At 59.4% G+C, this 24,521-nt stretch overlaps 1 protein-coding gene across 1 annotated transcript; it reads left to right on the top strand.

The window, feature by feature from the left end:
- Positions 1 to 23,904, top strand: RIPOR1 (RHO family interacting cell polarization regulator 1). The gene is given in 23 exon segments (XM_061468863.1): positions 1 to 280; positions 283 to 369; positions 11,529 to 11,655; positions 13,842 to 13,991; positions 14,320 to 14,398; positions 14,670 to 14,693; positions 15,176 to 15,229; positions 15,329 to 15,481; positions 15,566 to 15,629; positions 15,708 to 15,751; positions 15,961 to 16,086; positions 16,295 to 16,443; positions 16,667 to 16,796; positions 17,881 to 18,669; positions 19,227 to 19,366; positions 19,529 to 19,703; positions 19,835 to 19,970; positions 20,055 to 20,216; positions 20,345 to 20,503; positions 20,955 to 21,151; positions 21,247 to 21,330; positions 21,616 to 21,706; positions 23,067 to 23,904. Coding segments are annotated over 23 exon segments (3,492 nt in total). The 5' UTR covers positions 1 to 6; the 3' UTR covers positions 23,165 to 23,904.
- The last annotated feature ends 617 nt before the right edge of the window (positions 23,905 to 24,521 follow it).

The raw sequence follows: 24,521 nt of genomic DNA, 5'->3' as shown, positions 1-24,521 counted from the left end.
GCTGGGATGTTGGGGATGGGACCCCTGCATGGCCATGGCGGTGGCGGGGTCAGCAATGGCGGTATCGGCAAAGGCGGTGTCAGTGATGTCGATGTCGGCGATGTAGATGTCGGCAATGGCAGTGTCGGCCCTGTCTCCTCGGGAGGGAGGCGCTCCCGGCCATGCAGCCGCCATTGGCGCTGGCTGCTCCGTGGTTTCCTGCCGAAATCACATGGCTCCCGCGTTTCCATGGAGAGAGCCGGGGTGGGCGCTGCCAAGAGCCTGCACGAGCTCCCCGCTTGCTCCCGTCCATGGGAGTGGAACAAAGGGGATGCACCGAGCCAGGACCGCTCTCGCCCCGCGCCTCGTCCCCCGCCTCTCCTGGAACATGTGAGTGACAGCGGCACCTCCGCGCCGCCGGGGGGACACCGGTCACAGTGGGGTCAGTGGGGAGCGAGGCTGGTTATCGGGGTTACACCCTGGGGCGGGGGGACCAGGTCGCAGCTGCCACCGCCGCCGCCTGCCACCAGCCCCGGGTGGGCACCCACAGCTCGGTGACAGCGGGAGAGTGGGGACGGGGACGTGGCCGAGGGGCTCCCCTGCTCCGACCCGTCGCCCTGCGGCTCCAAGGGCAGCTCCGCACCCTGCTGCAGGGCCCGGATGCACCCGGAGAAGGAACCGGGATATCGAGGCGAGCATCCCCCACCCAATGTCACACAATCCCACGCCCAGTGTCGCCCCGCGTCTCGCCTAGCCCCTGTCCGGGGCTCACTGCTCTGCTCATGGGTTTGGGATGGGGCCGGTTGTTTGCAGAGGAGCCGTGCCCTGCCCTCCTCGTATCCCTCCGGAATGCTGGGCAAGGGGAAGCTGCCCGTGTCCATGTAGGGCCGTGCCCGAGCGTCTGCCCGACGCCAGAGCCAAAAGTCGCAGGGGAGAGGCTGCATCCATCTCCCCGCCATCGCCCCTGCGGGGTGACAGGACCCCAGGGTGGGGGGTCTCCTGAGGGACCTGGGTGCTCGGTGTCAGCTGCCTGCTGCCTCCTCCTCCTGGGTGACAGAGGGAGGAATGCTCAGAGGAATTAATGAGACAGATCTTGCTTTGTTGCTGGCCGGATCCTTCTATCTCCCAGCCCTCCTCAGCCTGCCAAGAAGTGCTTGGGAAGGCCTCACACCATTAACTCCTTCCCTGCTGCACCTCCAGCCATCCCAGGGCTTGCAAACAGCCTCAGTGGGTTTTAGCTTTGCCGGATTTCCAAAGGAGACTACAGGGGCCACTGGGAAGACTTGACCTTCCTGTAAACCCTGTGTTAGCCAAGGACTTAGCTCCTGGCTGGTGGCTGAGGAGCAGCCTTGCTGTGTCCCCAAGCAGGGCTGGGGTGTCATGCTATGACGCCACGCAAAACAAGGCACCGCAGGGCTGGGCGTCAGCAGCGTTGCCTGTTATCGGTGGGTGGAGGTCCCCAGTGCGTCACCACAGCCCCCCCAGAGCTGTGGTGGGAACTGGTGTGGTAGCAACTGAGCCCCCAAGGAGGACACAAGATGATGGGGCTAAAGTGGGAATGTGGCAGCCATGGGCAGGGCAGGGACAGGGGTGCTGGGATGGGCAACAATGATGTGGGTGTTAGGCTGCAGTCGGGGGGATAACTGTTAATCTGCAGCAGGGACAGTGGTCAGGGTGGGGGCATCTGTTCCCAAACCCTGCCTGAGACTCCTGGCCAGCACTCAGGAGCTTTGTAGTCTGTGTTGCTGTGGGGTGCCTGGGTCAAGCACCGTCCAGTGCCTGCTGCTACCCCAAGAAGAGCTGAGCAGTGGCACAGGGACGTCTCACAGGGATGCCACCACGCTGAGCTCCAGCCTGCACAAGGGGCCATGGCTCAGTGGGCACTGGAGCTCCTGCCATGGCTCTGACTTAGAGGACAGGACCTGGCAGACCCATCGTGTGAAGGGAGCTGGCGTTTGGGGTCCCCAGGGAACAGCGCAGGCAGCTCAAGGCCTGGCTCAGCATGGGTTGAGGCTACTGCCAGGCTGGGACGAGCTCACTGCCTCGTGCTTGGGTTTATTTATAGGGCTGCCATTTATATTGCTTCTATTTCTGCTGCCATGTGGGGATGCTATGAAGGGGGAGGGCTGGAGGCTGCTGTGGCCCTGGTGCCTGGATGGCAAGGGATGCTGCCGGCTGCCGTGGTGCCAGCCCCACTGGGATTGAGCCTGACTTGGCACAAGGGCTGGTCCTTCTCCAGCCCTCGGGGCATCAACCCTGTGGACAGAACTCCACACAGGATCTGTGGCATTGGGCTGCCAGGAGGTTTTGGAGCTGCTTTGCTGCTTTCTGCAAAAAAAGTCAGAGGTCAGCTGCAGCCCTGTGGTGCAGGATGAACAACTGCAGCTCTAGGACCTGGCTTTCCCAGACCATGAATGGCTCTTGCCTGGCCCCAAGTCACTTGGTCATTCATAGTGGTTCTACTTCAAGCCACGGCGGTGGGTCTTTTTCGGGGGAGACATTATAGCAGGGCCTGTTGTGACAGGACAAGGGCTGAGGGTTTTAAACTGAAAGAGGGAGATTCAGGCTGGAGGTGGGGAAGAAATTTTGTACATTAGGGGTGGTAAAACACTGGCCCAGCTTGCCCAGAGAGGTGGTGGATGCCTCATCCCTGGAGACATCCCAGGCCAGGCTAAATGTGGCTCTGGGCAACCTGGTCTAGCAGAAGGTGTCCCTGCCTGTGGCAGGGGTTGGAACTGGATGAGCTTTAAGGTCCCTTCCTACCCAAATCAGTCTGGGATTCTGTCCTCTTGACAGAATTGTCACCTTGTGCCCTCTCCTAGGTCTCTGCCTTGGCCAGGAGCAATTTGGCTCCTCACCAGCCTGGTGCCCATGTGCTGGCACTCACCTCCCCACCTGCTTTTGGCCATCAGTGACTTCTGCCCACCGTGCACCCGCTGAGGCTGCCTGTGCCCCGCCATGCCACATTCCCAGCTGCAGTGATGCTACCAGTCACACACGCATGTGCGTGTTGTGCTTGTCCATGAACAGCCTGAATTAGCATCCACATCATCTTGGTCTCTGGTGCTGGTGCCAGCAGGGGAGTGTACTCCTGGGGCTGGTGGTGGCTTCTTCCTGGGGTGGGTGGACACAGCCTTGGTGCTGGTAGTCCTGGGGCCACCAGGAAGGTGTTGGGGAACCTCCCCAGGAGTCAGTGCTGGCAGGATGTGGGGTCTCAGGGACACGAGTCCTGAGCCCCAGAGAGGGCAGGGAAGTGGGAATGTCCTTCTGGGGTGCCTGGATTTTCCTTCTGCATGGCTGGAACATGCATATCCAAGCACGGCTGCCCATGGAGGTTTTTGTTTGCATGTTCAGCTGTCACAGTTAGGATGCTTGGGGCAGTTCCCCAGGCCTGGTGAGAGGAGGGGCACGACATGGAGGACACCATAAAAAACATGTGCTTGGGGTGTTATACCCACATCTCTGCTGCATGGGACAGGTGGGGGCAGGCACCAGAGGTGGTGGATTATCCAGAGAAGTCCCCTCAGTTGGGAGAGTGACTGGCACCCAGTTGTCCCCTTCCCTTCATCCATTCTCTGTCTCCACCCAGGCCATGGATATTCATTTAACTTTATTACTGCCCAGGACCTGGCAGTGCTGCCACACCTCGTGCCCTTCCTCTGTCCTCCCTTGGCAGGGTGTCCCAGCTGAGGGCCCTGCAGGGGGCTGCTGGGTGCTAAATGCCCATGTCCTCCTCCAGCACTCTCTGCACCTTTTGAATACACAACCCTGACCTCCTGCCTGTTCCTGGTGGTCTCCCCATGGGTGATGGCCAGGGTCGTGCTGTCCCATGCAACTTGAATCCACTGCCTGCACTGGGGCTGCAGGCAGGGCTATGGAGAGGCAGAGTCCCCGTTAGCTGCTTCCCCACTGGTAGGGAAGCCTGGACATCCCTTCATGGCACTGAGGAACAGCTCTGCCACGGCTCTGGCAGCTTTAGCAGAGCTTTCTCGTTAACCTTTAATGAGAACAAATGAGCTGGCATGGGCCGGTGCTGCAGCAGAGGCTTTGCAGAAGGCTGGTCAGTGCCAGGATTACTGTTTTTCCCTAGGAGAAGCAGCAAGAGGTGGAAAACTGGGCGGTGGTTCCCTGCCCATGGCAGCCACTGGGTTGGGACTCTTCCCATCAGTGGGGAGAGGCAGGGGCATGCATCCTGACCAGGCAAGGGAGGAGACACAGTCTTCATGTAAGTTCTTGAAGGCTGGGGTGGAGATGGGTCCCCCTCACAACATGCTTTGCAGTGTGCTGGGCTTCTGGCTCCCCTCCATGACACACAGGCCAGCTTGGGCAGGGCTTGGAGCAACTTGGTCTAGTGGAAGGAGTCCCCACCCGTGGCAGGGGGTTTAGGACTTTGTGGTCCCTTCCACCCCAAACTGGTCTGTGATTCTATGACATTGGCATGGAGGCTGCAGGCAGGTGGGTGACAAGATGCCGCCCTTTGCCAGTGCTGATATGTTTTTTTCCTTGGATGCAGCTCACCAGCTCTTCCCCAGTGCTCTCCCAATGAGGCTGGTGGTGTGCAGCCATGTGATCACCCACTCAGGCACCCACCCAGGCACCAGGAGAGAGGGTGTCCTGGGAACAGCACTCTTTGGTGGCAAGCCTGACTGTGGCTGGCTATGCATGGGTGCCCATGGCAGGGGAGCCATGTCACCCTACAAGGGACCCCAGGCAGGCACCAACTCCTCCCCTGCAGTGTGCTGGGCCCATACTTCACAGGGACCAGTGAGGAGTGAACCAGCTCTGGGCTGGGGGAGCAGCGGCATGGCTGTCTCACCCTCTAGGCAGGGGAATAACTGTGTCTGGGAGCACCCCATCTCTGTGAGCACCCCCAAGCCTCTGCCGAAGTGCTTTTCCTCTTGAACCTGGCCTGACCTCACTCTAAAAGCAGCAGCAAACAGGAAAGGAGCATGGAGGGAGGTGGCTCTTCCTGCTCCAGTGACGTGGTGACGGCAGCTGGTCCCAGCCTGCATGGAGTTGGCTGCTCCAGCCTCCTGCATCTGAGCTGGAGGGGGTGACAGGCCTGGGTACCCCAGGACTGGGACCTGTACGGGGACCAATAGTGTTGGAGGGCGGTGACATCTGTGCCACAAAGTCCCCTGGTTGCTTAGGGCATCCCTGTGCCCTAAACAGAGAGCTGTGGGGCTGGGAGGGGCTGATGGGTTGGCATGGAGGGCAGGTGGCTTTGCCATGCTGCCTCATGTGAGCTGCATCCCCTGGGTCATGTAACACCCTTGGTTCCATGTGGGAATGGCACTCAGCATTTTGAAATGCCCTGCGAGAAAGTCCTGGCTGAAGCCAGCCCCTCCAAGGCTTTGGAGACCCTGATGACACAATCTGGGGACATCTGAGCAAGGAAACCCTTTTCCCAGTGTTACAGGTTTCCCGTGGGTGTGCCAGGGGGATGAAATGCCATGGAAAACTCACAGCAAAGCCACGGCAGTCTTGTATCCCCCCATCCCGGGGTCTGACAGCAGCCCTGCTCTTCACTCTGCTTTAAAGCAACCTGGAGAGGGGGTGGGGGAGAGTTTGCACCGCAGTGACCTACAGGGTGGTCCCCAGCCTTGCCCCCGTGCCTCAGTTTCCCCAGTGGGGTGGTGGGAAGGGAAGGATGGGGAACCACAGGGTGCCACTTTTCTGGAGCAGCCAGTGCCAGTGGACGCCCCTCCCTCCAAGGGGGACAGGCATCCATCCCTCCCGTCCTCTGTCCTCCCATCCCTGATTCCCGTCTGGAGTTGCGGCGCTTGGCAGTGATGTCAGCCACTGGGCAGGGGAAGTGTGGGAGGAGACAGCCCGGGGGGGCCCTGCACATGGGCGGACGGACGGCATGAGAGAGAGGCAGGCGGGACGCTGACCCCAGCCCGAGAGGGACCTGCTGCCGCAGCCCGCTATGAATGGCAAACCCAAAGGTACGGAGCTTCCCAGCAAGCGCGGGGCATCTGGGGACCCCTGGTTGTGACACAGCTGGGCTGGGGGTGTGGGTTTTTTAGGGTGAGCAGCTTCCTCAGGAGGAGAGCTCTCCCTGCCAGGGGCGCCAAGGATGTGGGTACCCACCACCTGCAAGGGACGTGGTTGTCACTGCAGGATGCAGTGCAGGGGTGTCCATGGCAGGGTAGGGCCCAGGCTCTGCATCTCAAGGCAGGAGAGGGGCCACGGATGCCTGGCCCCCACGGATGCCTAGCCCCCACGGATGCAAAGCACCCCCAATACCACAGCATCAAATCAGTTTTCTCCTCCTTGTGCTCCCATGTCTTATGTGTGGCCACGCTAATGAAGACAAACAGCCTGGCTCCATGTTGAGCATCCCCAGCATGGTATTCCCAAGGAAACTGGGCAGAATGGGGGATCCTGGGATGGCTTTCATACACAGGGACCAAATTGCCCAGGTAGGATTTGTGGAGGGGAAGCTACTGGTACCCAGCAGAGCCCCCTGAGGTGAGCAGGCAGGGGTGAAGGTGGAATGTGGGACCTTCGCAAGGTTATGCCAACCCCAGGACCCTTCCAGAGGATCTCAGCGTCTATGAGAGGGGTCACAGCCCACTCAGGAGAAGGGTCTTGTCCCCGTGTGAGGCTGCAGTCCCATCTGGTAGGGCCTCCAAAGCCATTGGATCCTGGCTGGGTGCTTGATCTGTGCCTTTGGTCGTGGGGGACGCATTTCACTGGGACCATGGTCGTCCTGGGCTGGTTCTCAGGAGCTGTCCTAGAAAACAGGGCTTGAGCTCAACAAGGCACTGGGGAATCCCCCAGCTCCAGCAGTGGCCATGTCCTTGGGTCACAGTTTGGGGCTTGCAGACTACTCTGTTAATGGGATCCCATGGGATGGGTGGTGGGGTGGGAGGCGGAGAGGTGGCTGTGAGTGTCTGCCTGCGCCATGCCCTGCCCTTCCTCAGGGATACTCCGTGGGGTAAATAAGCACTTCCTCCAATTCTTCCCATTCGCAGCTCCTTCCCTTTCCTGCCGCCCTCCCACTTGGCCCAAGGAGCCAGTGGCCTCCCACAGCTGTGAGGGTGGATTCTGCTGCCATGGCCCCAGTACCCCTCCAGCCCCCAAACCACCATCCCCTGCTCTGGTTGGGGCTGCAACTTTATGGCCGGGAGTTTCTCTCCTGGGTGAGTAACAAGGAGCTGGGATTCCCTTCACTGACTCATCCCATTCCCCAAAATCCCCAGTCCCCCTCCTCAGCCGGCCCTGGAGGATGTCTGCCTGGAGGAGAGGCAGAGTGTGAGGAGGTCAGGGAAAAGGTGGCTCCCAGGCTCCCTGTGACCATGGCGTGTGTCCCTGGATGCTTGTGTCCTGCATGCCCAGGAGGGATGAGAGGTGGTGGGAGGGAAGAGCTGCTTCAGCCCACACCAAGAGCTGGCCAAGCGCTGTCCTGGGGCCGGAAAGGGCTGGCAGGGGGCCTGGGTCAGGGCAGTGGGGACACAGCTGTGCAAACACGGATGCAGTGGCCGGGCTGTGCCGCAGGACAAATTCACAGGCTCCCGAGGTCATCCTGACCATGCGCCCAAGGCTCACCCAAGGATCATGCTGCTGGTGTGGGGTGGTGGGACCCCAGCTTGACACAGACACCGCAGGCAGGATAGACCAGCCCATGGCTGCTGTGCTGTGTCCTCACTGGGTACACTGGTACCTCACTGTGGCTGGGGAGGTGGCCACAGGCCCATCAGTGTGGGGACAACAGCCCAGCCTCTCTTGGGGTGCTGCTGGCTGGTTGTGGGCGTTGCTTCCCGGGGTCAGGGGTGGTGGTTTGGCCATCCCATGCATTGTTGTCCTTCGGTGAGTGATATTACTGGAGATGCTGGTCCCAGGGCTGAGGCCGGAGGCTCAGGGGGAGCCAGTCTGGGGTGTCTCCGACCAGGGCAGTGTTGATAAACCCGCCATAGCGACCTGAGGCTGGTGTCTGAGTGTCGGAAACAGAAACCAGCTGGGACCAACCCAGCCGGTCGGACTGCCCCCTCCACCACTCCGACCAGCATTCTTAGGATCCCAATCATCTCCAGAGAACCAGGAGTAGGAGAGAGGAGGGAGCCGGCAGCCGGGCTTGGGGAGCCCCGGGGTGGGCTCCAGCACCCTGTGCCGTGCTGCCCATCCAGTTGCCCACATCTGGGTGCTGCTCTGTCCTCCTGGCCAGTGCCCACAGGCAGCGCTGGCCGAGCACGCACAAACAGCCGGATTCCTGGGATTGCAGCGCAGGCACAGCAAGGTGAAAAGCTTGGTTGGGAGGCAGCTTTGTTAGCACCAAGGTCCTAATTAAGGTCTGAGGGTGGTGGGGGTAGCAGGGACTGGACATTTGGGGCAAGACCTATGGAGCTCTTTCTCAGGAGAGGGAGGGATGTGTTTGGGGCTCAGCACATGGCAGGGACATGACTGTGCCAGTGCTGTGTGCAGTGCCAGCTTCCCGGTAAGCCTGGGTGAGACATGGTGGTCAGCAGCCCCTTCCAAGTGTACCCCAGGCTCTGCTTACCATGGGAATGGTTGTGCTGCCCGTACCAGGTACCTCTTATCTTGGTAATGTCAGGAATGCACCATGCCGGGGTTTTTCCCTCCACTATGAGCCCAGCGTGCCAGTAGTGGAGACCCCACAGCCTGCATACCCTGCCTCATGCAGGCAGCGCTGCCCTCTGGCACCCAGCTCCTGCCTGCCTGTGTTCTCCTTCTGGAAGGGGCTTTGGGGTTCTGACACAGGGGGTGAGCTGCAGGGTGCTGACCAGGGATTGCAGGGTGCTGTGGAGATAGGCTGGTGCTCGCAGGACCTGGCACTGGGCTGTGCCATCTCTTGCTGCTGACTCAGGTCTGCATCCACCGGCTGCTGGTGGGGTTTGGGGGGTGTTTGGGGGAGAGTGGGGTCCTGTGAGCAGGCTCATGGCACTGCTTCCTGTGCCAGCCCAGGAGCCCCGGCGGCCTTGGAGCACAACCCAGCCTCCAAGGTGCCTGGGTGAGTGGCTGGGGATTGCTCTGGCTCTCCTGTGGAGCTGTGCAGGGGCATTGGTCCCTTGCAGCCCCTCCAGCATCCTTGTCCCCCTGAGATACCCTGTGATGCTCTCATATCCTTTTGCCCTGTGTGGGCTCCCTCTTTTGAGCCCTCTGTGTCCCCAGACTGTAACATGGATTGGAGAAGAATGGTCTGGCAGGGCTGTGCTCACCCTGTAGGAGCTCTGACCTGCTCCACTTGTGGAGCGCATGGTCTCAGGGGTGGTGGGTGCTTTCCTTTCCCTATAGATGGTTGGCTGTAATGCCCAGCTGCGGCCACAAGCACCGGTGCCACAGGCCTTGCTCGCTCAGTGGGGAGCAGATTAAAGAGCCCTGCAGAGGGTAATCTGCCCAGGCCCTGCAGGTCAGTTTGGCTGCCAGGGATTACAGCTTCTTATAATGAGCTTAACTGGGACAGCGTTGTCCTGGAAACTAGATGGACTAGCACCAGGATAACACCAAGGCAGTGGGACACACCAAGCAGCTCCTTGGTGCTGTGCTAGGACTCGAGTGCCAAGGAAGATCTAGATGGATCTGCTGAATCCCAGTTCTGCTGGGATAGAGGTTCTTGGTGGTGGTTGGCTTTGACTCCAGACCCCTGGCTCATCCTGGGTGCTGTGAATGCCTGTCCCAGACTGGTGTGCAGGGAGGTGACAGCATGGCTGGAGGACACTGAGTAGCACAGCACCAGAGCAGTGCCCACCAGCAGCTGAGCAGGTCTGTCCTGATTTGAGTTGGGCTTATTCCTGTTGTGCCAGAGGAAGGAATGGGGATAGCAGTGGGATGCAGGGCAATGCCTGCATCCCTGTGTGGTCCCTGGTGCTACTAGGGCTGGGCCTCATTGCTGGCCATGCTGGGGTGGGCAGCTGGGATGCTGTGTGTCTGAGCACCCTGCCTGAACTTCCCTGGCATGTTATGTGACTGCCGGGCACAGTGTGGGATCATACCTGTCAGCTCCTGGCTCCCAGGCCCGCAACTCGGCTTTAGGAGGTTGGCAGGGACAAAGGGACTGAGTTGGTGTCAAGCCCTGTGGAATGGGCTCCTCCATGTGCCCAGCTGGCACTGCTGGGGGTGGCAGGGCCAGGAGGATTCCCAATCCCCCTGCTCTTGCTTTGGGCTTTGGCCTGCAGGAATGCTCCCTGTGTTCACAGAATCACAGCCCGGTTTAGGTTGAAAGGGACCTTAAAGCTCATCCAATTCCACCCCCCCTGCCAAAGGCAGGGACACCCTCCACTAGACCAGGTTGCTCCAAGCCCCATCCAAGCTGGCCTTGAACACTGTCAGGGATGGGGCAGCCACAGCTTCTCTGGGCACCCTGTGCCAGGGCCTCACCACCCTCACAGGGAAGAACTTCTGCCCAAGAGCTCATCTCAGTGTCCCCTCTGTCAGGTTAAAGCCATTCCCCCCTGTCCTGTCCCTACAGGCCCTTGTCCAAGGCCCCTCTCCAGGTTTCTTGTAGCGCCTTTAGGCACTGGAGCTGCTCTAAGGTCTCCCCTTAAGGAGCCTTCTCTTCAGCAGGCTGAACCAGCCCAGCTCTCTCAGCCTGTCTCCAGAGCAGAGCTGCTCCAGCCCTCACAGCATCTCTGTGGCCTCCTCTGGACTCACTCCAACAGCTCCATGTCCTTCGTGTAGTGTTGCCCCAGAGCTGGATGAAGGACTGCAGGGGGTTCTCCCCAGAGAGGAGCAGAAGGTGGCAGCCAGGTCCAGGCCCCAAGGCTCAGAAATCTGATGGGTCTTGGCCATGGCAGAGGCATGCAGGCACCAGCAGTGACTGCAGGGAGCCTGGCTGGGTCTCTGGCAGCACCAGGAGCAGAGGGCAGGGCTGCAGCAGCCATGGGGCTGGACACGTGCTGCCTGTGTGGCCTTTCCAGGGTCTGGTAGGGAATGGCTTGGCGTTTCCTTCCTGACACAGAGCTCCTAGCAAGGCTGGGGACTTTCCAAAGCACTTTGTTGTCCATGGGCTTCCCTCCTGGTTGCTGAAGTCTCACTGGAAGCGAGCGTGGAGACAGTGAAGGGCTAGGCAGGCGGATCCAGCCCCACACCCTTCCTGCCCCTGCTGCGGGTGGCACAGGCGACAGCGGGACATGGGACGAGGTGTCTAGCAGGCAGGGGTTTGGCAGGGCCACAGCAGAGAGTTTGCCGTGTTTATGTCTGGGAAGGGCCATGGAAGGCGTTAGGCATCAGCCTTCCTGTGGCTCCCATGGGGCCCACCTGGGACCCAGAATCGTAGAATCACAGAATGGTTTGTGTCAGAAAGAACCTGAAGATAATCTAGTTCCAACCCCCTACCACGGGCAGAGGTGCCTCACACTAGACCATGTTGCGCAGGTCCCTGTCTGTCCTTGCTGAGTGCTCACAGTGTTCACAGCCCTGCTTCACCCAAGGCAGGGCACCTGTAGTGTCACTTAGGAACAGCAAGGTCCCGTCAGTGCCACCAGCAGGGTCCCTGGGCTGAGCAGGTGGGAGGGCTCCCAGCCCATGGGTGCTTGTGTGTGTTTCCCCACTCTGCTGCTGGTGACACCCCTTTCTTCTGCCCCCAGGGAGGCCCTCCAGGTCACACTCAACGATGTCACTGTCTGTGCGCCCGCAGCGCCGAGTCCTCATCGCCAAGATCAATAGGAGCCAGTCCTTTGCTGGAGTGAACTCAACAGCTGACCGGCCCTTCAGGTAGGAGATGGATGCTCATGCTGCCTAACATGAGGTATAGAGATGGGGACAGGCTTGGGCAGGGGGAGGTGGTGGGACCTGCTGTGCATCCAAGGCACCTTCCCAACCTGCTGTCCTGGCGTCTTCCTCAAGGGACCCTTGTGGTACCCAGGGGATGTTGCATGGTGGGGGCTGCAATGAGCATCGAGGTCAAACAGCAGGGAGAGCCCATCACCTGAACCCTCCACTGTACTGTGTCCCAGGCTGGTGAGGACCCTGCAGCCCACACCACCAGAGCACAGAGGGGCAGTGTAGCTCACTACCAGCTTTGAAGAGCCTCTCTGTGACCATCTCATCATGTTTAATGATGCAGTGAAGGAGCTGAGGTGCCTCTGAAGCATTGTGTCTTGATGGCCTGAACATTCTGCAGTGGCCGGGTTGGGGTTTGAGTGCTGGTGGGAATCAGAGGTTCCTCCAGGTCACTTCAAACCTGTTGCTGAAAGGTTTTATTGGCTGCCCATCAGCTGCATTGCCAGGAGCAGCCGGTCCTTCCTCATCCTGTCTGGCCACTGATCATGTTATGGTCCCACCATCCCCTTCCTCCTCCTCCTCCTCTCTGCTGAACCTCACATTGGTGAGAATCATCCCACGCACTGCTTATCCCCACCACCCTCCTCTGCACCATCTCTAGCTCCTGGCTATTCTCTCGCAGTGGTTCTTGAGAGAGGGGTGTTCCATGGCTTTGGGTTGCAGGACTGTGGCATTTTAATGCTTTTAATCCCTTCTCCTAGCACCCAGCCAGCCTTTTTACCTCCCAGTGCACCCACTGGCTGGGGAAAGCAGTGCCATGCTACCTTACCAGCCTATGGGCACCTTCACTGGGTGGGCACAAGCCCAGCTAGAGCCTCCCCCTGCCTAGGAGCAGACTTCCAGTCCTGCTTGGCTCCTGTCCTCAGGTTCTGTCCAGCCTCAGGGCCAAGTGACACTTTCCAGACCACCAGCACATCACTAGATCTGTAGCTGCCAGAGGGGCCTGCTTGGAGACAGGGAAGAGAGATTAAGTGGCTAGTGGGCAGATGTTTATGGGTGATGCCTTTGGAGCCCTGGAGAACAGAAATGAGGAGGGAAGGTGGAAATCAAGCCAGTAAGTACCCACTGGCTTGGGAAGAGACCAAGATATTAATTTCCCCCCCACCAGTGATTCGGTGAACTCTTGTGGCTCCTCCTGCAAAGAGCAGCACAGGATGGGAGGTCCAGTCCAGGGCTGGGAGCTGAGGAGTCCATGGTGTCTCCTGGGCTCCCATGCATTGGGAGAAAGAATGGAAGAGTTGGTTGGAGAGGGGAGTTGCTTGCTGGGCTGGGAGTGACTCCGTTGCACAAGGCAGGAAGGGTGGTGTTTGGGGCCCAGTGCTGGGTCGGCATCCTTTAGTGGGCAGCTCTGTGCTGCGAGTTTGGTGACATCTGTAGAGGTGTAGCATCCGTGAGGATATCCCTGCCCCACGTCCTGCACTGTGTGATGGGGTGCCAGGGCTGCCTGTCTGCAGGATGCTCCTGTGCTGCCACCCACTGGCATCCTTGCCTGTCCCTGGGAGCATGTCGTAGCAGGTCAACAAGCTGATGGTGGCATGTGTCACCCTGTCACAGTGCACGCACTGCAGGGAACATCTGCATAGGTCTGGCAACCTGGAGTGCTGGGTTGGAGCATAACATGGCCCCTTCAGAGGGTGGCCAGGGCTGAAGGTGTCTCCACGGGCACTCTGGGCACACAGCCCGGCTCCAGCTGCTCCCAGCTCCATTTGTTTTTGCTCCTCCCAACCTGGCACCCCCACACCTCTCAGAGACTACCCCATAGCCTGCCTCTTGGATCCTGCTGGGACAGTCTGACCTCTCTGCTCTTCACCACTGCCAGCTTTTCTGTGGGGTTTCTCCTTGTCCTTCCATGGCTTTGGGGCAGCCAATGCACTGGGGGGGTTGCAGGCATGCTGGCTATGCAGGCTGCACTGCCCAGCCTCACGGCCCTGTCTCACCCAGTCCCACTGGTTAGACCAAGAGTCCTGGGAGAGGCAGGCAGATCTGGGCAACCTGGCCTCCATCCCAAACCTCCTTCTTGTCTTGAGACAAGGTGCTCAGCAGGCTGGGGCACCAAGGAGGACCCCGGTGCTGTGTGCTAACCCCAGCCACCCCCATTTGCCTGCCTCTCTCCTCAGGAACCTCTCGCCCTTCACCCCTACCATCTCCCGCAAGACTGGCTCCAGGGTCAGTAGGATGTTCTCAATGTCCCACAAATCCCCACCACCCAAGGTGCCTCAGCCCAACCGCCTGGACGAGGTGTACGAAGCTCTCAAGAAGGGCCTGACGTAAGTGCTGTGGCTCCCTATGGCTGGGTAGTAGGAGGCAGGGAGCTCCTGAGGACCACGGGGACAGCCTGCCATGTGACTTGGGGTTGGCAGCTCTCTACTCTCACCAGGCAGGGACGTGCCAGGTCTTCTGGGTGCAGTCCTAGAGCTGTGTGGGGTCCCACATCCCACCACATCCCATGTAGCGGCACACATGGGCTCCCTTGCCTGAGTGCTGCAGCAGGGAGTGAGGATGCAGGGCCAGTCATGGTGGGTTGGTGTGGGCAGTGGGTGACAAGATCCCTGAACATGACACCCCAGCATGACCCCATGGTGTGGTTGCCCCCAGAGCCTACCTGGAGGTGCACCAGCTGGAACTGGAGAAGCTCAGCACCCAGATCCGTGAGTCCAAGAGGAATTCACGCCTGGTGAGTGTTGCTTGGGAAGACCCTTATAGGGCATGCTGCTTTGGGCAGATGATGGACACAGCCAGGGCAGCTCATGGTCCATCTGTATCCCTTCTGTGGAGATGTTAGGGGCCAGTCTGGGCTCTGTTTTAGGGCTGTCCTACTGTCATGCACTCCCCAGCCCTGACTGGGTGCTGGACATGCTATGGGTGGTGGGTGCAACGTGCTGCGTCTCCTTGGATGGGCAGAACTGGCTTTGTGCTGCATCTTATCCCTCTCCTCTCTCCTCCAGGGCTTTCTCTACGATCTGGATAAGGTAAGAGGGATCAGTACCCCCTCCCCTTTCTCTCCCCCATCCTAACAGTCAGGATGTGCTACTGCCAGCCCCTCTCTGCTTGCACTGCTCTGTAGCCTGTGGGGTGTGATGGGGCTCTATGGGCATGGTGGGTCTGGGCAGGGATGGAGCAGAGGCAGGCAGGGGCTTGTAACCTGCTTCTTGCAAGCGGAAGTTGTTGCTCGTGAGTGCTGAGACTGGATTAGCTCTGAAGATGGGAGAAGAGCACCCTGGAGCCTGGATTGTATCCTGGGTGACCCTCTGGAGTAGAGAAGGCTGGAGGATGCTGCAGCACACGGGTGCAAGCACAGCCTCTGCTCACTGCCAGGCAGGGCAGGAGGGCAGGAGGCCAGGAGGCCAGGACCTGTTCCAGCTACAGCACAGGCAGCAGGGCCCATCCTGGCCTGCAGCTCCTCTGTGGAGGGGTTGTGCTGCTGCTCACATCATCTCCTCTGCTTTTCCAGCAAGTGAAGTCAATCGAGCGCTTCCTGCGTCGCCTGGAGTTTCATGCTAGTAAGGTGAGAGGTAGGGACCAGGATCACCTTGGTGCAGCACTGGGATGGCCATGCTGTGCTCCCTGCCCTGCCCATCACCACAGCTCGGGCTTGTCCTTGCAGATAGATGAGCTCTATGAGGCTTATTGCATCCAACGGCGGCTCCGTGATGGAGCCCACAACATGGTCAAGGCTTACAGCACTGGCTCACCGGGCAGCCGGGAGGCACGTGAGAGCCTGGCCGAGGCCAGCAAGGGCTACAAGGAGTACACGGAGGTAAGATAGTGCTGGGCTGGGCTGGCAGGGTGCTGGGTCCCATGGGTGGCTGCTGATGGGTGCTGCCTATCCTTCTGTCCCTAGAACATGTGTCTGTTGGAGAATGAGCTGGAGAGCCACCTGGGAGAGTTCCATGTCCGGATGAAAGGTAACGTGCCCCACTCCATTCCTGGCCCACTGCCTGCCTGCCTGCTGCCTGCTCATGCCCCTCTACCTTCTCTTGCAGGACTTGCAGGCTTTGCCCGGCTTTGTGCTGGTGACCAGTATGAGGTTGGTGGGACTGTATGGGTTGGGATCTGCTCTTCTCTTTCCCTGTGGTCCTTGGGATGTCTGGGGGGCATAGGTGGGCGCTGGTGTGAAGGGCATATTGCAGGGCATTGCTGGGTAGCATGGCTCTCTGGCCATGCCTGGGGACACACAGAGAGCACCCATCACCCCAGTGATGTGTCTCCCCCATTCTTATGCCCCTGCACCCCCAGATCTTCATGAAGTACGGACGGCAGAGGTGGAAGCTGCGTGGCCGCATTGAGGTGAACAGCAAGCAGGTGTGGGACAGCGAGGAAATGGTTTTCTTGCCCCTTGTCACCGAGTTCCTCTCCATCAAGGTACCGTGCAGAAGGGGGCAAGGAATGATGTGGGCCAGCTATCACCCTGCAGGGCTTCCCTCCAGGACCTCACCTCAACCTCAGCCCATATGGGGTGGGAGGAGGACATCTGGTGGTGGTGAATCCTGGCACAACACATGGATGCAAACAGCATGTATAAAACAGAGCCCATGACTTGTCTCTTCCTCTCCTCCTTTTCCTTCTCCAGGTGACGGAGCTAAAGAGCCTGGCCAACCATGTTGTGGTGGGCAATGTGTCCTGCGAGACCAAGGACCTCTTTACAGCTCTACCTCAGGTAGTAGCTGTGGATATCAATGACTTGGGCACCCTCAAACTCAGCCTGGAGGTGACCTGGAAGTGAGTATCTCAGCAGGGATTGCTGGTGGCACATGGCAGGCTTTGGGATGCCTGGCACGGTATGAAAAGAGGTGGCCTGCCTAGGGCTCTCTCACATCCCAAAACTGGGCTGCAATTATGGAAAATCAGAGGTGGGCTGGATGGGGTCCTGGAGGACTGCTTGCTGTAGAGCAGCCTCACCAAGGATGGCACACAACCCTCACCTCCCTGATCTCCTCCTCAGCCCCTTCGACAAGGACGACCAGCCCTCAGCAGCCAGCACCGTCAACAAGGCCTCCACAGTGAACAAGAGATTCTCCACTTACAACCAGAGCCCGCCTGACACGCCATCCCTGCGGGAACAGGCTTTCTATGTAAGTGTAGGGCTGAGGGCTGCTCAGTGAGGTGCCCATGGAGGGGTCTGCGTGGGGATGTGACCAGGCTATATCCCAGTGGGTGATGCAGGGGTGGGCGGCTCCTCTCTAGTGATCCAGCCAGGGCACCCTGGCACCAGTGCCTGCTCCTTCCGTGTTCACAGCTCCTCTTCTCTCAGCCTGAGAGCCCTGGGCGGGTGGTCGACAAGCATGGTTGGTCCTTGCTGGACATCTTTCAGGAGACACTCTTCGAGAAGCTGTCTCAAAGCTGCTCCTGCGGCGATGTCTCCTCAGGCGAGCTCGGGAGATGGCCGCAGCAGGGCCGTGTAAGTGCGAGGGCTGGAGCTGGCCCGTAGCATAGCCAGTGCTGTGCCCATCCTGCAGTAGCTGTAGTTGCTCCTTATCTCCTACTCACCAGCCTTCACTGATGCCCAGAGACCTGATCCTACCAGGATGGGCTCTGGCTGTTCCAAGGGAGCCAGTCCCCAAGTTAGGGGAGCCTGGGCTGCACAGGCTGGCCCTGCTTCTGTCTCTGGGCACTAGAGAGTAGAAGGCTTGTCCGTGTCCCTGCACTGGTGGCATTGGTGTGCTGTAATGGTGCTGGTGTGACAGTGCTGGCATGGCACCAGCATGATGCTGTCATGGTGCTTGTGTGATGCTAACATGCTGTTGGCATGGCACTGGTTCAGCTCTTTTCTAATCTAGTTGATGCTGTGATTCTGTGATCACTGGCATGACATTAGCATGATGCCAGTGCTGTCCACCATGAGCTGGCACTGCAGCAGTTGCCATCCTTGCAGCCGTGATGGGTAGTGGCCTTGGCTCCAAGTGTTCCATCCCATCATGGCCATGCTGGAGCTGCTCACCATGTCAGGAAGCCACTGGCACCCCAGGGCTCAATAGGGTATGTGGCTGGGTGTGTGGAGCTGGAGTCACCGCTGATGCAGGGTGAGATGTGGGGCTGGAAGAGGCAGCCGTGGTCTGCCATCCAGCCATGCCGGCAGAGCCAGAGTGCCCGCGGTTGAAGAGAAGGCAGATGGAGGATCAGAAAGGTCTTGCCTTACACCATTTTCCCCCTCCCCAGAACATGCTGCGGCGCCAGGAGGAGCTGGAGAACGGCACGGCCTGGTCCATCTCCTCTGAGTCCTCAGACGACTCCTCCAGCCCGCAGCTGCCTGGCAGTGCCCGCCACGCTGTGCATAAGCCCATAGTGCAGCCAGAGCTGCAGGCCTCGGCACCCGCCATCGAGATTTCCTTCTCCCAGGAGCCGCAAGAGGCTGAGCCTGGCACTGGGGCCAGCATTCCCACTGCTGAGAGCCAGCCAGAGGAGCCAGGCAGCCACAGGAAGGAAGCGGTGGCCAATGGCCATGTGCCCTACTCCCGGACTCTGAGCCACATCAGTGAGGCCAGTGGGGACACCACAATGGAGGCCAAGGCTGCAGAGAGCCCCTGGGAGCTCGGACCCAGCCCACAGGACATGGGGACTGCTGAGCAGGACGTGGACCCTGTCCCTGGTGCCTCAGTGGCAGTGGTGGCACCAGCACATGACAGGGGTGCTGAGGCCAAGCCTTGTGCCTCTGTGGCATGGGCCACCACCAGCGAGGCCAAGCCAGTGCAGAGCCAGGCGCCAGCATGGGGCAGCTGCAGCGCTGGTGTCCCCATGGCACCAGCACAAGCGTCCACGGATGAGAGCCCAGTGACAACCACACCGCTGCCCGCCAGTGTCCCTGAGGTGCCCCGGGGGAAGGTGGTGGATTCCGGTCTGGAGGAGGCCATCAGCCTCCTGGGCTCGGCCCTGGATGACTATCGGGGGCAGTTCCCAGAGCTGCATCCCCTTGAACGGGAGCTCAAGCACCTGGAGGAGATGCTGCTGGTGAGGAGCTCCCTGCAGCACCCGGGCAAGCGGGGACAGGCTCGTCCTGGCTGGCAGTGCCTGGGGACTGGGGACAGGGCTGGCAGTGCCTGGAGACAAGGGCGATGGAACCACCTCTGATGGCAATCCCAAAGGATAATGGGAACAGGGCCATTTTGCTGTCAGAAAGCTGCAGAGGGGCTTTGGACAAGGGGCTGTAGGGAAACGACAAGGGGGAATGGCTTTAACCTGACAGAGGGGAGACTGAGATGAGCTCTTAGGCAGAAGTTCTTCCCTGTGAGGGTGCTGAGGCCCTGCACAGGTTGCCCAGAGAAGCTGTGGCTGCCCCATCCCTGGCAGTGTTCAAGGCCAGGCTGGACAGGGCTTGGAGCAACCTGGTCTAGGGGAAGGTGTCTGTGTCCGTGGCAGGGGGTTGGAACTGGATGAGCTTTAAGGTCCCTTCCAACCTCAACCGGGCTGTGATTCCGTGATTCCTGATGGTGATGCATGGGGATGCGGAAGGTGGGGTTGTCTGGCTGACGACCCAGGATCTGACCCCGACATGCCTTCCTCTGCAGCAGAAGCAAGGTGTCTTCCTCAGCCGGGCCTCCAGCATCAGCCTGACAGTGGAGCACGCACTGGAGAGCTTCAGCTTCCTCAACACCTCGGACATGGAGGATTCCGAGGGCTCTGAGGAAGAGCCTCTCCAAGATGAGAGGTGCACAGCAGGGTCTTGGGATGCGGCGCAGGGCAGGATGCAGCCCTGGGGCAGTTGGGATGGGGGATGCCCAGCTTTGCCTGAGTGGCCAAGCACATTTAGACCATCCCAGGCCCAGGTTTCCCATTCTGATCTCTGCCTCCATCTCTCCCTGGCTTGCAGGAGGGCTGGCAGAACGCAGCGCAGCAGCAGGGCCCCCAGCGCTGGTGAGACTGGTGCCGATGACACCAGCATGTGCAGTGGCTCTGAGGCCAGCACTGATCCCCTGAGCACTGGCAATGAGTTCCTGGATAAGGCCCTGGTGCTTCACCTCAACAACTGCAACCGCCTGCTGCTGGTGAGCACAGGGGCAGATGTGCTGGGGATGGAAGATCTGGTGTGGGCTGTGAGTTCCCCTTTGAGGGGTGTCTTGCTGCAGCATGTGGTGAGCTCTGTCCATGAGGTCCCCATTTTGGCTGTGCCTTGCAGAAACTGGGCACCTTTGGTCCCCTGCGGTGCCAGGAGATGTACGCCCTGGACAGGCTGCTGCAGGAGGCGCAGGTTCTGGAGATCGTGTGCCAGCTCACAGAGGAGCGAGCGGGAACAGCTGCCTCTGCCACTGAAGGTAAAGCCACACAGCCGCGGGGACCGCACTGGGGCTGCATGTAGTGTGGTGTCCTGGGATGTTTGACAGCACCTGTCCCTGCAGTGGTGCAGTTCTCAACGCGAAAGGAGGGTGTGCTGCCCCTCTGGGACTGCTGCGTGGAGGCCCCCAACGTCTACTCCTGCCCTGTGGAGCGGTTCCTGCAGGTGCTCAGCACGCAGTACGCAGCACCCATCAATGAGCAGCACCCTGGCCTGGCTGATGCTGGTGAGCACAGAGGTGTTTGGGGAGTTACCAGCCCCACACAGTGACCATGTGTGAGGGCCTATGTGTGCCAGGAGCCCTGAGGGGTGGCCATGGCTGCTGCACATCCTGAGCCCAGCCCTTTCCTGCAGTTTGTGTGAAACTAGTGGAAGATGTGCTGAATCGGCGGCTGCCCCGGCGGCCCGGCAGTGCCCAGGGTGAGCAGGTCACTATCTTCCAGTACTGGAGCCACTTCGAGTCGCTTGGCACCCTGGTGCTTGACACCTACATGATGGAGCTGGCAGAGGAAGGTGGGTGCCCTCTCATGCTCCCTAGACCCTGGTATGAGGATGTTGAGGATATCCCTGCTCACTGCAGGGGGATTGGGCTAGATGAGCTTTGAAGGTCCCTTCCAACTTGAACTACCCCATAATTCTATGGGGTGCTGGAGCATCACCACAGGGGATCACCCTGCAGTACCACCATGGTGGCCTTGGGGCATCCCCCAGAGGCTCTGCCATCCTTGGGATGGACAAGTTCTGATCCAGTGCATGGCCCACATCCGTGCTGCCTTCCTGAGCACCCTAGGCGCTTGCTGTAGATCTGCAGCACCTTGGCTTGGGTGCCCCCATGTGTTGGCACTCTGTGTGGGGTCAGCTCTATCAGGCATGGGTGCAGGGTTGCCTGAGCTGGGTTCCCTGTGGCAGAGGGGCAGTGCAGCTGGGCTCCCCACACCTCAGCTCAGCCCATGGTTCCCCACAGTGATGCTGGCACAGAACCTCAACTCGGACGACCAGGACGTGGTGCTGCGTGCCCTGAAGCGCATGCCGGAAGGCCGCCTCAAGAAGGAGGGACTGAAGGCATTGAGCCTGCTCATTGTGGAGGGCAACAGCAAGGTGGTGAGCGCCGTGTCAGCCCAGCTCCGTAGCCTGGCAGAGAACCCCCGCTTCCGACAACGGGTATGTGCTGGAGTAGCTAAGGATGAGGTGGGATGAGGTGGGTGCTGACCCCTGGCTCTGCAGGGTGGTGGCACTGACCCCCATGTTCCCCCCAGGCCCTTGTGTGCTACCTGGAGCAGCTGGAGGATGAGGAGGTGCAGACGCGCGTGGCAGGGTGTGCAGCGCTGGGCTGCCTGAAGGTGAGAGTGATGCAGGGAGCAGGCAGCGGAGCTGCATCCTCCGGAGCAAGAGGAATTGCATGTGGCCAGTGGCTTCAGACACACCAGCTCCCTTGAGAAGAGGAGCTGGGGCTGCCCCACATATGCTGGAGAAGCAAGCAGGGGCAGGGCAGGCAGGGATGTGGGGAGGGAAGGAACAGGACCAGGATTTTCCTGCACCATGGGGCTGCAGCTCCCTGTGCTGCCTTCCCCTCTGCTGTGTCCCTGCTGCCAGACACACTGAACCCCTTGTCCCTTCTCCTGCAGGCCAAGGAAAGCATTGAGCAGCTGGTTTACTTGTGCCAAACTGACAAGGAGCCTGTGCGGGAGGCAGCCAAGCAGAGCCTGATGCTGTGTGGTGAGTGTCCTGCTGCTCCTCCCTGCTCCCTTCCCACTCATGTTATCCCAAGTGGAATCTCCTGGTGCCAGCAGAGCCCATGGGAGAAGGGTGTCTTGGGCTAGTTGCTGCCTACCCCACGCATCCTGGCTCATTGTGCCCCAAGTTCTGCCAGGCAACAGCAAGATGGCAGTGGGCAGCGAGGGCCAGGCTGCTGTGGCCATGGAGCACTAAGCCTGGTTTTCATTTGTTATTTGCTAGATGGCACTGAGAGAACCATCTGAGTGGGTTTCTAGGCCTCCAGGTCGCGGCAGCTGCTGCACAGGTTGGGACACATGAGCTGTCCTCATCCCCTGTCCCACTCTGGCCGCTTTGCTCACGAATGTCTCTGTCTTAGAGCCTGTCAGCCATGTCATGTTTGGATTCTGTGTGTCTTGGCTGTTCACAGAGGCCATCCCCGTGGCACCTAGCACACGTAGAAGCCTCATGTCCCATGTCCCAGAAGACTGTCCATGTCACCACATCTTGCTGGGGATGGCTGCTGTGGGTGGGGGTGCTGACTACAGCCAGCTTGTAGCATGGATGGATGGATGCATCCCTGTGTGTGCCTGGGGAAGCTCTTGGGATCCCTGGTCCAGGGAATCATAGAATCACAGCCTGGTTTGGGTTCAAAGGGACCTCAAAGCTCATCCAGTTCCAACCCCCTGTGACGGGCAGGGACACCTTCCACTAGACCAGGTTGCTCCAAGCCCCGTCCAACCTGGCCTCGAACACTGCCAGGGATGGGGCAGCCACAGCTTCTCTGGGCAACCTGTGCCAGGGACTCACCACCCTCACAGGGAAGAACTTCCTCCCGAGATCTCATCTCAGTCTCCCCTCTGTCAGGTTAAAGCCATTCCCCCTTGTCCTCTCCCTACAGGCTCTTGTCAAAAGTCCCTCTTCAGATTTCTTGTAGCTCCTTTAGGTACTGGAAGGGGCCTATAAGATGTATGCAGATGTGCATGGCTGTCTGAGATGCTGGAGCTGGCAGAGCCCCAAGCCCTGGCCTCTTTCTCCCAAGCCAGGCTCTCCCGCAGCCCATGGGTGATCCTTAATCCCTCCTCCATGTGGGCAGGGGTAGGGCAGGCAGCTGAAGAACAGGATGTGCAACATCCCCATCAGGAGCGCTGGGGGCTTTTTGAGCCAGATCCCAGCTGGGACCTGCCCAAGAGTGTACTAAGGAGGACAAGAGAGCTCTCCACTCTGTGGGCTTTTAGCATGCAGGCTCAGCTCTGCCTGACATTAGCCACGTTTCCCTGGAAAGGCCAAGGAAGGTGGCTGGGTATGGGAATAGGACAGAGCTTCCGGGGCCTGCTTCCCTGACCACAGCATGTGCTTGCAGGGGAAGATGGCAGATCAGCTCACCGGCAGCTGGAGGAGACCCTGGACAGCCTCCCGCGGATCTTTGCCCCAGCCAGCATGGCCAGCACAGCTTTCTGAGACACCATGCAACCCCTCTGCCATCCCTTGAGGGCCAAGGCACTGCTGGGCACCAGCCTGGCACAGGCTGGGGCTGCCTGGCCCATTCCGCTCCCGGCAGTGCACCATAGTGTCACCCACATGGCAGCTTGCTGCAGCCACACACTAATGGAGCACCCATGGCAGGGGAGTACTCGCTGCACATCCCACCCTCTGATTGCTATTTAAACCACACCGGGCACCCACCTGTCCTGCCCCCCTTGTTGGCTTTTGAAGCAGCATGGAGACTACCAGATTTCTGGAGCTGCACTTTGGGGAAACCATGCTGTTTGTTTTGCCTGGGCCATGGGGACTGCTGCCCTTTGCCACTCGGAGTCCCCAGACTTCAATAAAATGAGATACGAGATATTAATATATTCTTCTGGCGTTTCTTCTTTCCAGCTCCACATGCTCCTGTCCCTCCCTGGCTGTGGCTGTGGGGAATGTTAGTGAGATGGGGCCCCAGCCCAGAGCCTTTCCTGGTCTGCTGGGAAGTGCCATGGAGGGCAGGGGCAGGAGGAGCAGAAGGATAGCCAGACCCACAGTCACAAGCTGCGACCTTTTGTTTTTGTTTGATTGTTTATTTTTTATTTACAGATTTTTGCAGAAAAAAAGCAAAAAATTCTTTTCTATAATGTCTCTATAAATCTATATATAATGTAATTACAGAGAGCAACTAATTTTGATTTAAACCAGAAATAAACCAAACCTTTAATGAGTGACGGCATTGTTGTGCAGGTGTTTCTTTGCCCCCACTGCCCAGGGGCAGGGGAAGCTGGGGGTCAGTGCAGCAGGCTTGAGGGTGGTGGTGGGTCTCATGGGGTATAACTGATTTCTGACATCACCCGGGTGCATCCCTGCCCCCACAGCCCAGCCAAGTGTTGCCAAAATTTGGGTGCTGGGCATTGGAAACACCACCCCAGGTGACACTAGGTGGCTACACTGAGGCTAATTGGTTGGGATGCTTGGCACAGGCAGCCCTGGTTTCTTCTGTCTTCTGTACCTGTGGTGGGAAAACACCACAGCACCCAAGCCCAAGCAGGGATCCAGTGAACTGGGGACAGACCTCACACAGCTGAACTGGGTTTTCAAAACCCCTTCCATAAAGATCTGGCACCTGTTGGTGCTCATCTCATCACTGAGGCACACACAGATCAAAGACTCACAGAAAATAGTTAAGGTGGGTAGGCACCTTTGGAAATGCTCATCTCTCATCTACTCCCTGCTGCTGAAAGCAGGGTCAGCTAGAGCCTGGGACCACCTCTGGTTGGATTTTGAGTATCTCCAAGGGTGGAGATGCCTGAACTTCTCTGGCCAACCTGCCAGTGCTTAACCACCC

This window comes from Pezoporus flaviventris, unplaced genomic scaffold, assembly GCF_033815535.1.
Source record: "Pezoporus flaviventris isolate CSIRO_AGI_PZ_B2104156 unplaced genomic scaffold, CSIRO_AGI_Pfla_v1 ptg000054l, whole genome shotgun sequence".
Classification (NCBI taxonomy): domain Eukaryota; kingdom Metazoa; phylum Chordata; class Aves; order Psittaciformes; family Psittacidae; genus Pezoporus; species Pezoporus flaviventris.
The sequence above is the reverse complement of the archived record's forward strand: the minus strand, read 5'-3'. Positions and strand labels throughout refer to the sequence as shown.